The 16,791-nt window shown below is 39.1% G+C and overlaps 1 protein-coding gene across 1 annotated transcript; it reads left to right on the top strand.

The window, feature by feature from the left end:
* Positions 1 to 6,277: 6,277 nt before the first annotated feature.
* LOC123263992 lies at positions 6,278 to 9,580 on the top strand. Its single transcript, XM_044727038.1, has 4 exons — positions 6,278 to 6,695; positions 6,796 to 7,362; positions 7,558 to 7,841; positions 8,732 to 9,580. The coding sequence occupies exons 1-4, from the start codon at positions 6,278 to 6,280 to the stop codon at positions 9,578 to 9,580; spliced, it is 2,118 nt and encodes a 705-aa protein (XP_044582973.1).
* Positions 9,581 to 16,791: the final 7,211 nt, after the last annotated feature.

A 16,791-nucleotide genomic window follows, 5' to 3' on the forward strand; every position in this document is an offset into this window, starting at 1 on the left:
TTTATTGCTTCTCTAAAAAAAAAAAAAAAACACACACACATACATACATACATACATACATACATACATACATACATACATAAATACATACATACATACACTCGGAGCAGAAGAAATACTGCTACCGGGCGCGTCTCCCCGAGCGGATGGGAGAACGCTCGCTGTCCTTGGATGACACTTAATCTCTTAGTTGATGAGGTACAGCGGGTAGGAGCCAAGCAAAATAACCAAACAAAATAAGCTCCCGTGGACAAAACTCCCCTTTAATGGGTTGGTCACACTAACTGACCTAGCAAGATGATTGGTTCCTGCTGTAACTCACTGGGAGTGTCCGGAACCTGTATCGTAGTTTCCGACGATGCAGGCCACGGCTGATGTGAGCTTGCTCTGCCGAGGTGAAAGTTACAGCAGTAGATCAGGAGCCAGCCACCTCGGGCCTTGATCAGGAAGTAGGCAGTGAGTGTTAGAGATCGAAATCTTCACCACTCCGAGCGAGTCTAGTCCGTCCGTGTATTCCGGGACTGGATAAGTGTCGGCTAGGCCTCAGGGAACTGGGGTAGGAATACTATCTCCGAGGGTACACCCGTTCCTAGTTATGACAACCCGCTCCACTCCGTACGATGCGCTGGTAAATCAAAAAAGTATGAGTAACCCACAGGAAACAAACAAGAGTGGAAACGGGTTACATGCCCAACAAGCAGCGATTGACGCAAGCGCTGAAATGAAGCGATCGCAAGCGCTCAAACGCCTTAAAAAGCTGATCAGTGAGCTGAATGATTTCGTCCAACCAAAGGTCAACATTCACAAAAAGATAAAATCCAAGATGACTGGTGTAACTAACGCCCATCAAAGGTTTGAGAAGCTGGATGAGGAGTGGCGCTCATCATTGCAGCGCATTTCTCATGCTACACCGGAGAAAGCCTGTCAGGCTGTCGTCGTGACTGACGAAGCAATGGACACCGGAGCTGAAGGTGATGGTGAATCAGTCGCTGAAGACAAGGGTAAAACTGACACAAGGCCTGGAAAGAGAAAGGACCGAAACTCGCCAGAGCCAACCGATAAAGTCACAAAGAAGAAGGACTTGAAAAAAAGCCCTCCCCAACGACTGGCAGGGCAGGGCGACGAACCCAAGAAGACGACTGACTGGGAAAAAGTACAGTCTAAGAAGGAGAAGAGAAGGCTAGCTAGAGAGCAACTCTCAAAACAGCCGCTGAAGGAGCCCAGGCCAGAGCCTAAGCGGAAAAAACCACGCAAATGCATCAGACCCGACGCACTGATCATCTGCCCTTCCGAGAAAACAAAGTATGCCGAGATTCTGCGTCGTATAAAGCAGGACGTCCCAGATGAGCAGGTTCGTTCAACTGTGGATAAGATCAACAAGACCAGAAGTGGGGACTTGTTGATTACGATTTCGAGGAAGAGCACTGACAAAGGCCAAGGTCTGCAAAAGACGATCGCGGACATCCTCCTTAAGGAGGAGGCTAAAGTGATTTGCAAAGGGCCACAGGAGACCATAGAGATCCGAGACATTGATGATGACACGACGAAGGAGCACATTCAGACTGCCCTGAAAACGGAAACCGGAGAAACTTGCGAAATACCACTAGAGGCTATCAAGATCCGTAAGGCCTACAGAGGTACGCAAACGGCTACAGTGACACTACCAGCAGCTGGAGCACAACAGCTACTGGAAGGAAGCGGCAAAATAAGGATTGGCTGGGTCAATTGCCGAATAAGAGCAACTAGAAGACCAGTCCAATGCTTTAAATGCTGGCACTTCGGACATGTTGGGTCCCAATGTAAAAGCCAAGTAGACCGGTCTAAACTCTGCATCAGATGTGGACAAGAAGGGCACCGTATCTCTGACTGTAAAAATCCTGCCAAGTGTGCAATATGTGCTGAGCAGCAAGGAGCAAAGGACGTGGCTCACCATGCCGGCACCCACAGGTGCCCGGTATTTCAGGAGGCGCTCCAGAAGTTGACGAACAAACAACCATGAGGATACTACAGCTCAATCTCAACCATTGTGAGGCAGCGCATGACCTGCTCATGCAATCCGTGCGAGAATTAGAGCTTGACTTGGTACTAATAGCAGAGCCATATAAACACCTGAGTACCCAACCCTAGGAATCTGATAGCACATCCAAAGCTGTCATCTGGTCATGTGGCAAGCTCCCTTTCCAAAATGCAGTCGACAACAGCAATGCCGGCTTTGTAGCAGTATCAGTAGAGGGCATCCGCTTCTATAGCTGCTACGCACCACCTAGCCTCTCCATTGTTGACTTCACTGATTTCTTGGATCGACTAACTGAAGATGCGAAGCAATACCATCCAGTGGCGATAGCCGGAGACTTCAACTCCTGGGCAGTTGATTGGGGCAGCAAACATACCAACGCACGAGGGAAAGCACTACTAGAGGCCTTTACGACACTAGATGTAGTTTCGCTCAACAGTGGTGATACGCCGAACTACACCAAAGGTGACGCAAGCTCAATTGTAGACCTCACTTTTGTCAGTAATAGCCTTGCTAGAGGTGACTACAACTGGAAAGTGTTGGACATCTACACTTCCAGCGACCATCATGCGATATTCTGGGAAATATCAAACGACCAGAACCTCAAGAGACCAATCAAGCAGTCTAACATCGTTGGTTGGAAGGTGAAATCTTTTGACCCAGAAGCATTGCTAATAGCCCTCGATGGTGATCCGATCAACACTGGATGTGCAGAACAACATACTAAGGACCTGATGAGGAGAGTAACACATGCTTGTGATGCCAGTATGCCTCGTAAACGTGGCATAAATTCGAAACCTTCGGTGCATTGGTGGAACGACCACATCAGCGTCCTCCGTAAAGAGTGTCATAGAAAGAGAAGAATCTCCCAGCGCGGCTATCAACGGCTCAACTCAGTGGAGTTGATCGCAGAGTACAAAAAGGCGCGTCGCGAACTGAATAAAGCCATCAAAGAGAGCAAAAGAAGATGCTGGAAAGAGCTTATATACGAGGTGGATAAAGACGTGTGGGGTAGGCCTTATAAAGTGGTTATGACCCACCTGAAAAAACAACAAATGCCATCACCTACGTGTCCTCAACTTCTTCAGAAAATCGTCACTGCACTGTTCCCACAGCAACGCAACTTCGATTACCAGTTAGCGCCAGGCGAACTGGACGACATTCCACCTGTCACTGAAGAAGAACTGCTGGAGGCCTGTAACCGTGTAGGGAATAATAAAGCGCTGGGATTGGACGGAATCCCTAATATAGTCTTGAAAACCATCATAAAGGCAGCTCCAACATTATCCCTCGACGCTTATAATGCATGCCTCAAGGAGGGGACTTTTCCTCGTAAGTGGAAACAGCAACGATTGGTACTGTTACCTAAAGGGAAGAAAACACCAGAAGAACCGTCATCTTACCGACCACTTTGCATGCTAGATACGGCGGGTAAGATATTTGAGCGCATAATTCACCAGAGAATTGAAGCAGTAGTCGACCCACTCCTGGCAGACAATCAGTATGAATTCCGGAAAGGACGATCAACCCTGGACGCAATCAAACAGGTTGTTGATACGGCCAAGGAAGCAATCGCAGGAACCAGATGGAAAGGTGGAACGAAGAAGTATTGCCTGGTGGCGACACTAGACATCAGAAACGCCTTCAACTCCGCCAATTGGAAATGCATCATGCAGGCCCTCCAAGAGAAGAATGTACCAGAATACCTGCTTAAGATCGTAGCAAGCTACTTTGAAAATAGGGTCCTGAAGTATGACACGAAGAACGGTCCGAGGGAGTATGATATTACTGGAGGGGTACCACAAGGTTCAGTTCTAGGCCCGCTCCTGTGGAACATTATGTATGACGGTCTATTAAGACTAACTCTGCCAAGAAACGTCAAACTCGTAGCATATGCAGATGACGTAGCCGTAGTGATCGTTGCCAAACACCTTGACGAGATAAATCATATGTTCGATCTCACTTTTGAGCACGTTAACCGGTGGATGGACGCAGTGAACCTGCAACTGACGCAACACAAGACTGAGGCAGTACTTATTACCAGCAGAAAAGTGGTAGAGACCATTAAGCTGAAAGTCGGCGAACAAGAAATCACATCACAACCTTATATCCGATATTTGGGAGTGATGCTTGATGCCCGACTCAACTTCAAGCAGCAAGTGGAACATGTCAGTGCCAAAGCGTCAGTAGTGAGGGCTAGTCTCGCACGACTGATACCGAACGTCGGAGGCCCAAAACAGAGCAGGAGGCTATTATTGTCATCAGTAGTCACATCGGTGCTCACTTACGGAATATCCATTTGGGCCGACGCATTAAATACGCAAGAATCATGGAGAAAGGCTGGACCAGTATATCGACTGAGTGCCCTACGAGTAGCTAGCGCCTTCCGTACAATATCAGAGGAAGCAGTGTGTGTTATTTCCGGTACTCTGCCTCTCAGAGTCCTAGCTGAGGAAAGACGGAACCTATATCAACGAAAAAGGTCAACCACACTGAGCCCTGAAGAACTTAGAAGGGAAGAACGGCAACACAGCATCGCAAGATGGCAACAAGACTGGAATGCTTCAGAGAAAGGTCGGTGGACGTACCGTCTCATACCTCGGATTGATGTGTGGTTCAGCCGGAGTCACGGTGAGATCAACTATTATTTAACGCAGATGTTATCAGGACACGGATGTTACCGGAAGTATCTTCACCGCTTTAAGCACGATGATACCCCAGAGTGCCCGTCCTGTCCAGGGGTCAATGAAGATGCGGAGCATGTTTTCTTTGTGTGTCCACGTTTCAACCAACAGCGCGATGAGTTGGGGAAGATTCTGAAAAAGAGAACCCAACCAGAGTCAATAGTAGAAGCAATGTTGTCGGCAGAAGCTGCCTGGAACGCCACAAGCACTTTTGCTACAAAAGTGCTTACCGAGTTGCGATCCACTGAGAGGAAAATAGCGAAAGACAGAATCTAGAAGGAAGAAATATCATCTTAGCCACCAGAAGGAAGAGCGGCAGCTAATTCCTCCCCCCGCGAAGAAATGCCTTACGGCGGTACCATGGGGGATCAGAGGATAGAAGAGAAAGGGGTTTAGGGTTTAGTGGGTAGGGGCGTCAGCGTCGAGTCGCCACATATCCAGGCCAAACAGCTATGCCTAGAATCCGTAAAAAGGATTCCCCCCATCGTGAATTCTTGTTGGAAATACCCAAAAAAAAATTCCCTGAAAGTTTGAGCTCTTAATATTAATTAACGTCCTCGACCAAGGCATGTGAATATTTCCCATTGAAAATACACAAAAACTTTGATTTTTAATTTTTTAATTTCTAAAGCTCAGCGGCATTTCATGGGATCACTTTGATCGAAGATGGTTTTTTCTTAGAATTGAACGCTCTACAAAAGTGCCCATTGCCGCAAAGTCGTAACTTACACTGGCGAGGCAGTACGGGCCACTGAACCTGATTTTTTCATAAAATTGGCGTTTTTTCGCATTTATCTCGTAAATATCAAGAGCTACGGAAAAAATGTGAATGATAAACTTGTAGAGAATTCAATTTTCAACAAAAAAATTCCTATGGACCAAATCGCTAAGATCAATATTAAGCGAGATATTAAGCCTTGAATATATTTTTTCGTGAAATTTTGGCCGATCATTGATTTAAACTTATTAATATCTTGTTTACTTTCTCTGTTTTTTATATTTTTTCTTCAATATATTTTTTTAAGGCGAGAAAACTAAAGCAAAATTAATAATCTACAATATTTAACCTTTAATGATAATAAACATTTAATCAAACTCTTTTCTCTTTGTTTCTTCTCCGTCAGTAGGTACTTAATAATCTAATGGCAACGTTGCGATGTAACTAACATCGCGGTGATTCCCCCACCAGTTGATCAACAACGTTTGACAAAAAGTACGCGACCAGCGAAAGCTCAGTCATTGTCCGCAAATCGAAAGCCTCTCTCCTCTCCAAAAATCCCCTCTTTTACGTAACCTTGAATTAGTTTAATAAATCGCCCGCCTAATTGCAGCGCTTTCTTTGTTCTTTATTGTGTGATACTAATGCCGCAAATATCGAGAACAAAGCTCAGTGAACACTGAATGTACTCGCGTCGCATTTGTATGCTTTACGTTGCGTTACATTTTTCCATCATTTTTATTCTTGTCAAAGATGTCTGAACAAATCGGAAATAGAGTTTATAATTATTTAATTGGATTTGAAATTCATAATATTAATAATATTAAGTTACCTTCGTGTAGGGATGTATTGAATCTCTTTATGTACAAACATCAATCCTTAAAATTAAGTATACGAGCAAGTGCTAGTAGTGTGATCAGTGATACGAATGCTATTTGGGCTAATCTTTTGATTCCAACTTCTCGACCTCAGCACAGTATTAAAAAATTGGAAAAAATTCACAGTGACTACATGAAACTGAAGAATCATCGAAGTCGTGCAAAGACATCGAAAAGACAACGAACAAATGTGGAACAGTTTAGCAAACGTCTTGATAAATTATTTGACATTGCAAATTGTGCTGCACTAAAAAATTTACCGAAAAATTTTCAGCAATTTTTGACAGATTGTCGTAAAGGAAATAGAAATATCCATCTACCAGCAATTGATGTTATACCAGAAGAAACTTCTGGAAATCTGTCTGCGATGGAAGTAGAAACTCCCAATAATGAGGAAATTGGTTAGTTCTAATATTATAATAGTTTTATTTAATTATATTTGATTTGTTTAACATTCAGCTAATATGTTTACTAATTCACTGTTAACATTTTTCATTTCAGGAATGAAATTATCCCAACAGTCGTCCTTAAATAGTTTCTGTAGTTCCATATCAAATTCCAGTGAATTGAAGCGAACTTGTTCAGACTTTGAAGATACAATGCCAGCGCCTAAGAAAAATAAAATTGATATTCTGACTTCGGAATTAGTATTAGCACTAGATAGAACTAAAACTAGTAACAGAAATGCGATGTACATCATTTCTGCTGTTATTCAAAGTTTAGGACTTGAGATTGATAAATATAATTTAAGTTACTCCACTATTCGCAATGCGCGTATTTCAAAAAGAGAAGAAATTGTCGATACGATCAAAGAAGAAGAAATTTTTGATGACTCTCTCGTAGTGCACTGGGATGGAAAGATGCTTCCTGCGGGAAATGGTCAACCAAAAGCAGAACGATTATCAATACACGTCACCGGAATAAATACTGATAAAAATTTTAAAAATCCGATTCTCTCTGATGGCACAGGTGAAAGCCAAGCTTCAGCCATTTTTGAAACGCTGATAGAGTGGGATCTTTGCGACAATGTTAAAACAATGTGCTTTGATACAACTAGTTCAAATACCGGTAAGTTAATGTTGTGGTTGAATGAATTTATATCACAGTATTTGTTTTTTGACTTGGGAAGAAATTTTCAAATAAGAATTTGATTAATTTTTTTAATTATTTTTACGAATGTTGAGTTAAAATATAAGCTGAGTCAAAAATTTGAATAACTGATAATTAAATAACAGTTTATCAATAACTAATTCTTTGTTTTAGGTTGTTTTAATGGCGCATGTGCATTATTAGAAGATAAAATTGGCCGTGACTTATTATATCTTGCTTGTCGCCATCATACTTCTGAATTGATGTTACGAAATGTTGCAGAAGTTGCTTGGCCAGTGACGAATAGTCCAAATGTACCAATTTTCAAAAGACTCAGAGATAATTGGGAAAAAATTGATAAATCTGCATATGAAATCGGCACAGAGGATAAAAATATTGCACTTATTTTAAATCAAAGAAAAGACGATATTCTTGACTTCATAGAAAATCAACTGAAGGTATTAATTAATTCATAAATAGTTTTACCATTGAAAGAATTATTATTTATAAAGTTAATTTCTTTTACAGTCATTAGATCTTTCTGATACACTGATAGAAGGACTTGTTAATATTTAATAAGCTTTATTAACTGTTAATAAATGATTTTTTAACATCATGGGATTTGATAAATATTTATTAACAGTTAATTAGTATTCATTACGTAGAATTTATTAACTGTTAATAAATATTTATTAATTTATTAATAGTTAATAAATATTTGTTAACTGTTAACAAATATTTATTTAGGATAAAAAGCAAAAATAGCAATCTTCTTTTTGACACTTTTTATAACCCTATAACTGGAATACATTGATAATAATTCAATTCACTTAATAAATTAACGTTTTTAATATGTAAAAATATAAAAAATAATTATGAGCTGTGATAGAATTTGGTAGTTTACAATAAATGTTATTATAATGTAATATAATTAATGCAAATAATTTATAAGGATGATTTTTGTTTATAAGCAACCTTCATATCATATGACATTGCAAGCCAAACAAATTCACTCAACCAAGTATTTATTAACTGTTAATAAATATTTGTTATCTATTAATAAATATTTATTAAATATTATTAAATGTACTTTTCTCCCTAATAAATATTTATTTAATGTTAAAAAATATTTATTAAATTAAATTATTATCTTCAAATAAATCAAATTATTAATAGTAAATAAATCCTTTTATCAGTGTAGTTATTTTGCATACTTCGATATAACTCGAATTTTTAAGTGATTTAGTTTTATAAATTTTGCCTTTTTAAATAATATTTTTTACTTTAAAATTCTGAAAATATCTTCTTTTCTGGCCGCAATTATTGAATTTTTCTTATTTTTTGTTAGAATCATCATCCGAGAAATGATTACAAGGAGTTTTTGGAGCTGAGCTGTATCTTTTTGGGTGGTATCAAAAGTCATAGAGCCGAATTTAAAGCACCTGGTGCTTTTCATCACGCACGGTGGTTATCGAAAGCTCTCTATTGCTTGAAAATATATATGTTTAGAAACCAGTTTAAAATGGGAGCAAACGAAAAAAAAATTTTGCAGAAAATATGTGTTTTCATCGTAATATTTTATGTAAAAATATGGTTTACTGCTCCTAATGCAATAAATGCTCCAAACTCGGATTTGCAATTAGTAAAAGATCTTATTGACTACAGAAAAATACATCCAGAAATTGCAAATGCAGCACTCGATAAATTGTCTCGGCATTTGTGGTACTTACACGAAAATCTTGCTTGTTTAGCTCTTTTTGATGAAACTGTGTCAGTAGAAGAAAAAGTAAAGATCGTACAAAAAATAAATTCCCAGGTAGCGGTCAAAAAGCCTAATAAACGTTTATCAGTCGCTTATGAAGAAATAACGTCGTTATCTGAGAAAAACATAAGCGATTTTGTTAATCCAAACTCGTTGTTTATTTTTGAGCAATTTGAGCTCCCCTATGAATTTTTGCATACAGATCCAAGTTTGTGGGAATCAAATCTTGAGTATAAACGATGTTATGATACATTCAAAAAGTTAAAAGTAGTAAACGATACTGCGGAAAGAGGAGTAGCGCTAGCCAAAAGTTTTAATGAAGTATTGACTTATAACGAAGATGAAAGACAAAGAATTTTTCAAACTGTTCAGCACCATCAATCTCAATACACATCGTGTAAAAAATCACAATATATTGACAATGAATTAATCTAACAATTCATTTTTCTGCTTTCAATAATAATTAATTAGTATTGTTGTTTTTATTTTTATTAAATACTTATTGTTGTTAATATAATTCGAACTATTATAATTTAATAAACTGTTAATAATATATAAATTATTTAAGTGTAATTAAATTCATAAGTTTTATGCATTTCTGCATAAATTTCTCGTAAATCCATTATTTATTAAAGATTCTTAAGATATAAGCTTTTATAATGTAAGATACTTATCATATCCTGTTTTTCTAGCCTTAAAAAAATATATTGAAGAAAAAATATAAAAAACAGAGAAAGTAAACAAGATATTAATAAGTTTAAATCAATGATCGGCCAAAATTTCACGAAAAAATATATTCAAGGCTTAATATCTCGCTTAATATTGATCTTAGCGATTTGGTCCATAGGAATTTTTTTGTTGAAAATTGAATTCTCTACAAGTTTATCATTCACATTTTTTCCGTAGCTCTTGATATTTACGAGATAAATGCGAAAAAACGCCAATTTTATGAAAAAATCAGGTTCAGTGGCCCGTACTGCCTCGCCAGTGTAAGTTACGACTTTGCGGCAATGGGCACTTTTGTAGAGCGTTCAATTCTAAGAAAAAACCATCTTCGATCAAAGTGATCCCATGAAATGCCGCTGAGCTTTAGAAATTCAAAAATTAAAAATCAAAGTTTTTGTGTATTTTCAATGGGAAATATTCACATGCCTTGGTCGAGGACGTTAATTAATATTAAAAGCTCAAACTTTCAGGGAATTTTTTTTTTGGGTATTTCCAACAAGAATTCACGATGGGACCGAAAAAAAAAAAAATAAAGTAAAAAAAAAATCACCCTAATACATACATACATACATACATACATACATACATACATACATACATACATACATATATACATACATATATCCATACATACATACATACATCTTGGGGCAGAGGAGAAACTGCTACCAGGCGCGTCTCCCGGTAGCGGATGGGAGAACGCTCGCTGTACCTGGTACAGAGGGTAGGAGCCAAATAAAATACGTTCCCGTAGACAAAACTCCCCCTTTAATGGGTTGGTCACACTAACTGACCTAACAAGACGATCGTTCCCTGCTGTGACCCACTGGGAGTGACCGGAACCTCGTGTCGTAGTTTCCGACGATGCAGGCCACGGCTGATGTGAGCTTGCTCTGCCGAGGTGTAAGTTGCAGCAGTGGATCAGGAGCCAGCCACTTCGGACCTTGATCAAGAAGTACGCAGTGAGTGTTAGAGATCGGAATCTTCACCACTCCGAGCGAGTCTAGTCCGTCCGATTATTCCGGGACTGGCTAAGTGTCGGCTAGGCCTCAGGGAACTGGGGCAGGAGTACTATCTCCGAGGGTACACCCGTTCCTAGTTATGACAACCCGCTCCACTCCGTACGATGCGCTGTTGAATTTAAAAGTATGAGTAAAATTCAGGGAAACAACAATAGTGAAAACGGGCCTCATGCCCAACAAGCAGCGATTGAAGCAAGTGCTGAAATGAAGCGGTCGCAAGCGTTGGAACGCCTTGAAAAGCTGACCAGTGAGCTAAATGACTTCATCCAATCTAAGGTCAATATCCACAAGGAGATTAAGACCAAGACGACCAGCGTAGCCAATGCCCTCCAGAGATTCAAGAAACTTGATGAAGAATGGCGTTTAACAGTACGACGCACTTCTCGCACTACACCGGAGAGAAGCATTCAAGCAACTGTCGTGAATGAAGAAGCAATGGACACTGGAGCCGAAGGTGATGGTGAATCAGTCGCGGAAGACAGAAGCAGAACTAGCAGCAAGTCAACTCAGAGAAAAGATCGATCTTCTCCCGACCCAACGACCAGCCAAGTTGTGAAGAAAAAGGACCTGAAACCAAGCCCTCCGAAAAACACAGCAGTGCAGAACGCCGGAAAGAAAGAGGTGACTGAATAGCAGAAGGTCCAATCCAAGAAGGAGAAGAAGGAGCAAGCGAGTGAGCGGTTACCAAAACAACCGGTGAACAAATCTCGGCCGGAGCCTAAGCGGAAAAAACCGCGAAAATTCACCAAACCAGATGCTTTAATTATTCGACCCGTTGAGAAGGCAAAATATGCCGAGATACTGCGTCGGATTAAAAAAGATGTCCCACCAGATCAGACCCGTGACGTCGTTGACAAGGTTCAAAAGACGAATGATGGGAATATGCTCATTACGCTTTCCAGAAAGACCGCAGACAAAGGACAAGCTTTGCTGAAGACCATCAAGAGCATCCTTAAAGAAGAAGCGCAAGTCATCTGTAAAGGCCCAGAGGAACAGCTTGAAATCCGGGACATTGACGACGAAACAACTAAAGACGATGTCCGGAAGGCCTTACAAGAGGCAGCTGGAAATGACTACGAAATACCTGAAGATGTCATTAAAATTCGTCCGGCCTACAGAGGTACTCAAACTGCTTCGGTACGATTGCCAGCAGCAATAGTGCAGAAGATACTCGGAAAGACAGGCAAAATAAGGATTGGCTGGGTAAATTGCCGTGTCAGAGCAGTAAAGACACCACTACGATGCTATAAGTGCTGGCACTTTGGGCACACTACTGCCCAATGTAAAAGCGAAGTCGACCGATCTGGGCTTTGCATCAAATGTGGGCAAACAGGTCATCAAGCTGCTCAATGCCCAAATAAAGTGAAATGTGCGTTATGTGCGGAAAAACCTGGCTCTCAGGACACCGCTCACCGGTCTGGTTCTGGCCGATGCCCAGTCTTCCAAGAAGCACTCCAGAAGCTGACAAATAAACGAACATGAGGATACTGCAGCTTAACATCAATCACTGCGAAGCTGCGCATGACCTGCTTATGCAGACAGTACGGGAATTAAAGCCCGACGTTGTGCTTTTATCGGAGCCATATAAACATTTAGCTGGACAACCTTGGGACAACCTTGTTTTTACAGCTGCTACGCACCACCTAGCCTCTCAATTGCTGAGTTTACTGACTGCTTGGATCGACTGACCGAGGACGCGAAGCAACATCATCCAGTGGCGATAGCCGGGGACTTTAATGCCTGGGCAGTGGACTGGGGCAGTAAGCAGACTAATGCACGAGGAAGAGAGCTGCTAGAAGCTCTTTCTACACTAGATGTAGTCTTGCTCAACAGTGGTGACACGCCGACCTACACCAAAGGTGACGCAAGCTCGATTGTAGACGTCACTTTTGTCAGTACCAGCCTTGCTAAAGGTAACTCTAACTGGAAGATACTGGACATCTACACTGCCAGTGACCATCATGTGATACTCTGGGAAACATCAAACGACCAGAACCTCAGGGGGCCTATCAAGCAATTTAACACCGTCGGTTGGAAGGTGAAATCTTTTGACCCAGAAGTATTGCTAACAGCTCTCGATAGTGATCTGATAAAGACTGGATGTGCAGAAGAACATACTAAGGCCCTGATGATGCGAGTAACACAAGCTTGTGATGCCAGTATGCCTCGCAAACGTGTTATGAATTCAAGACCTGCGGTACACTAGTGGAATGATCATATCAGCAACCTCCGTAAAGAGTGTCATCGAAAGAGAAGAATATCTCAGCGTGGCTATCAATGACCTAACTCTGCAGTGCTGATTGCAGAGTACAAAAAAGCTCGTCGTGAACTTAATAAGGCCATAAAAGAGGAAGTGGAACACGTCTGTACGAAAACGTCAGTAGTGAGAGCTAGCCTCGCACGATTGATGCCGAACGTCGGAGGCCCAAAGCAGAGCAGGAGGCTACTATTGGCATCAGTAGTCACATCGGTGCTCACCTACGGAATATCCATTTGGGCTGACGCACTAGAGGTGCAAGATTCATGGAGAAAAGCTGGACCAATATATCGTATGAGTGCCCTACGAGTTGCAAGCGCCTTTCGCACAGTATCTGAGGAAGCAGTGTGTGTCATTTCCGGAACTCTGCCTCTTAGAGTTCTAGTTAAAGAAAGACGTAACCTCTACCATCGGAAGACGTCAACCACACTAAGTGCTGAAGAACTGAAAATAGAAGAGCGACAGAAAAGCATCGTACGATGGCAATTTCAGTGGGATGCCGCAGTGAAGGGCAGGTGGACATACTGTCTCATACCATGGATTGACGTTTGGCTGAATCGTAATCACGGTGAGGTCAACTACTATCTAACGCAGATGCTATCAGGACATGGCTGCTTTCGAGAATACTTACACCGTTTCAAGCACGATAATTCTCCGGAGTGTCCGTCCTGTCCAGGAGTTAATGAAGATGCGGAGCATGTTTTCTTTGTTTGCCCACGATTTTATTCACAGCGTGATCAACTTGAAAATATCTCACACCAGAGTATCCAACCAGAGACACTAGTAGAAACAATGTTGTCGTCAAAAGCCGCATGGAACGCCGTAAGCACGTTTGCAACAGAAGTCCTTACAGACCTGCGTTCCATCGAAAGAAGAAGAGCAAATAACAGAAACTAGAAGGAAGGAAAAATAACACCTTAGTCATCAGAAGGAATAGCAGTAGCTAGATCCTCCCCTTACGAAGTAATGCCTGACGGCGGTTTCTATGAGGGATTAGATGAAAGAAGAAAAGGGGTTTAGGGTTTAGTGGGTAGGGGCGCTACGAATCCGTAAAAGGGATTCCCCCCCCCCTAAGTTAAAAAAAAAAAAAAAAAAAAACATACAGGCACCATCGCGGAAATAGTCAGGGAAGCTTCCTAGGGCCTCAAAACGTCGAGATCTTATGAAAACTCGATTTTCGAAAAACGGGGTAAAAACAATAACTTCCCGATTTTTGAAAATTTTCAATTTCTTAGCGGGAAGTTAAAAATTTTTTTAAACATGGTTTTCTTGGAATAACTTTCAAACGACTTAACCGATCGATTCCAAAAATTAATCAACTCTTAACATCAAAAAACCCCGTCGATCGCCGCCAAGTCGGTCAAAATCAGTTAATTCGTTCGTGAGTTATCGTTGACGATAGAAAACCGAAAAAAGTATTTTTTCGGAATTACTTCAAAAATCCTAGTTCGATCAATTTAAACTTAGAGATTCTTCATAAGGCTTAAGAAACTATGTCGAATGCCGTGAAACTAAATCGGATGATTCATTCAAAAGTTATTGCGATTTGAAAATTCAAAAAGTAGTGTTTTATCAAACTTCTGAGCTCGGAGAACTCAAAATAATACGAAAATTATATCTTTGAGCTCGGGAAATCAATTGTTTGTAGCTCGAAAAGCTCAAAAACCAAGTAAGTGCAATTTTGAGTGCTTAAATATGGAATTAGCGGAAAGTTGCAGGGATGGCCTTCAGGGTCAACCGTTTTTCTAATTTTTTTTTTAAATTATCTACATACTATTCCGAATCGAATTACGCCATATTCGTATTTTTCCGTGATGCTGAAAAAAAATTGACTAAAAAAGCACTTGTTAACTAGACTACAATCACCATTAATGATGGCGATTGTACCATCTTGACCACGCGAAGTGCGACGGTCGGATAAATTGCGTCACTGATAATGAGTTAGGTAATACTTATGCGTAATATTATTTGACATCGGGCTTAGACAAATAATCGAATTTATTATTCATTTAATTAATTCTTTTTTTCTTTATTAATAATTTTTACTTTTAAATAGTAAAAAATAAATTGAGTTTTTTGTTTTTAAAAATTTATTAAACTATTGAGGCACAAGTTTATTTGATTATCAATCATTTTCAATCGTTCTGTTTAATCAATTATCTATATAATATAGTAAAACAATTACTGATATCTTATCGCTAATACAATCTTTCATATATGACGTTTTGAATAATCATCGCGAAATATGTATTCGTCGTTAAAAATTTCAGTTTTTGTATCAATACTGACGCAGATCTGAATTTACGAAAATGTATACTATTTCGCATAAAAGAATTACAAATAGTCATTTTCCTGCATAATATTTTTTGTATATTGAAGCTACCCTTTCAATATGAAAAGATAATATCAAAGTTTTATCTTATTCACTATTCAATTTTGAAAATAATACTTTATGAAATATTTCGATGCAACAAATACGAATCTTAGCGGGATTACTATAAAAAAGTTTATAGAGAAGTGACATTGAATTAATCATTAGAGAAATTTCATATTGTCAAGCTCCATGTTTATAATTGAACAAAGGTATAAGTATTTTCTAATTATTAAAGCGAAGCATTAACAACTAATCAATCCAGGCGCGTAATAAATGCGACAAAATACTAGTCATTAAGTTATCTTTAGAACAAAATACACATAGATAATATTATCTATAATTGTGAATGATTCAAGAACATATATTTATAACACAATTATAACGCTAAATTTTTTTTATCATATCCAATAAGTGTATTGTGATAATATAGTACTTATGTAACATGATCGCCTCGTAAGAAAATATTTAATTTGACTGTTTTTTATTATAAAAAACCTATTTATTGGTTATTTTACCAAATAAAATGTTTTTTTTTTCAAATTCGATCATCTTTGATCATTTTCAAATTTTATGAGGGGTATTTTATACATGAAAAAAAAAATTAACTTAATTATTTTCACATCGTTAAAATCATTTGTTAAAAATTGATAATTAAATCCCTGTAACTCCTCGCCAGTTTTGACCAAAATAGCACTGGAGCATTCAAAAAAGACAACACCACCGTAGCCTAATATTAAAATGTTATTTCAATTTGCATAAAACTTCATTATTTGCAAATATACTTTTTTTGTAAGCTTTTTTAAGCGTGTTGAAGATTATGAAGACAATTAAAATCGTTTCCACAAAAAATTCTGTCTTTAAACTATACCAAACGATCACCATATTTCCCGGTGAAGAAAACCTATTCTCATCATTTCCAAACAATCGGCGCCCTGATTAAAAAAAAGTATTGAGACAAAGAAAAAAGTATATGGTTTTCTAGGCAATCCAATACTTTTCAATACTTTTTTTTATTCAGGGCGGAGATAAAAAAATTTTTTCTTTTGAGTGATATAATCAATATTAAACGTTTTGTTATATATATATATATATATATATATAAGTCATAAATACGCTTACAAGCACATAACATCAACAATATTCATGCTAGCAAATACAAGAATTATAATATATGTATATCCATTTATAAATAAAAAATTTTTTCCGCAGGTGAATCAAATTTAAATTCCGGTGTACACATAATTTAAATGTAGAAAAAGGTACTTTT

This window comes from Cotesia glomerata, linkage group LG4 (genome assembly GCF_020080835.1).
Source record: "Cotesia glomerata isolate CgM1 linkage group LG4, MPM_Cglom_v2.3, whole genome shotgun sequence".
NCBI classification, from domain to species: Eukaryota; Metazoa; Arthropoda; class Insecta; order Hymenoptera; family Braconidae; genus Cotesia; species Cotesia glomerata.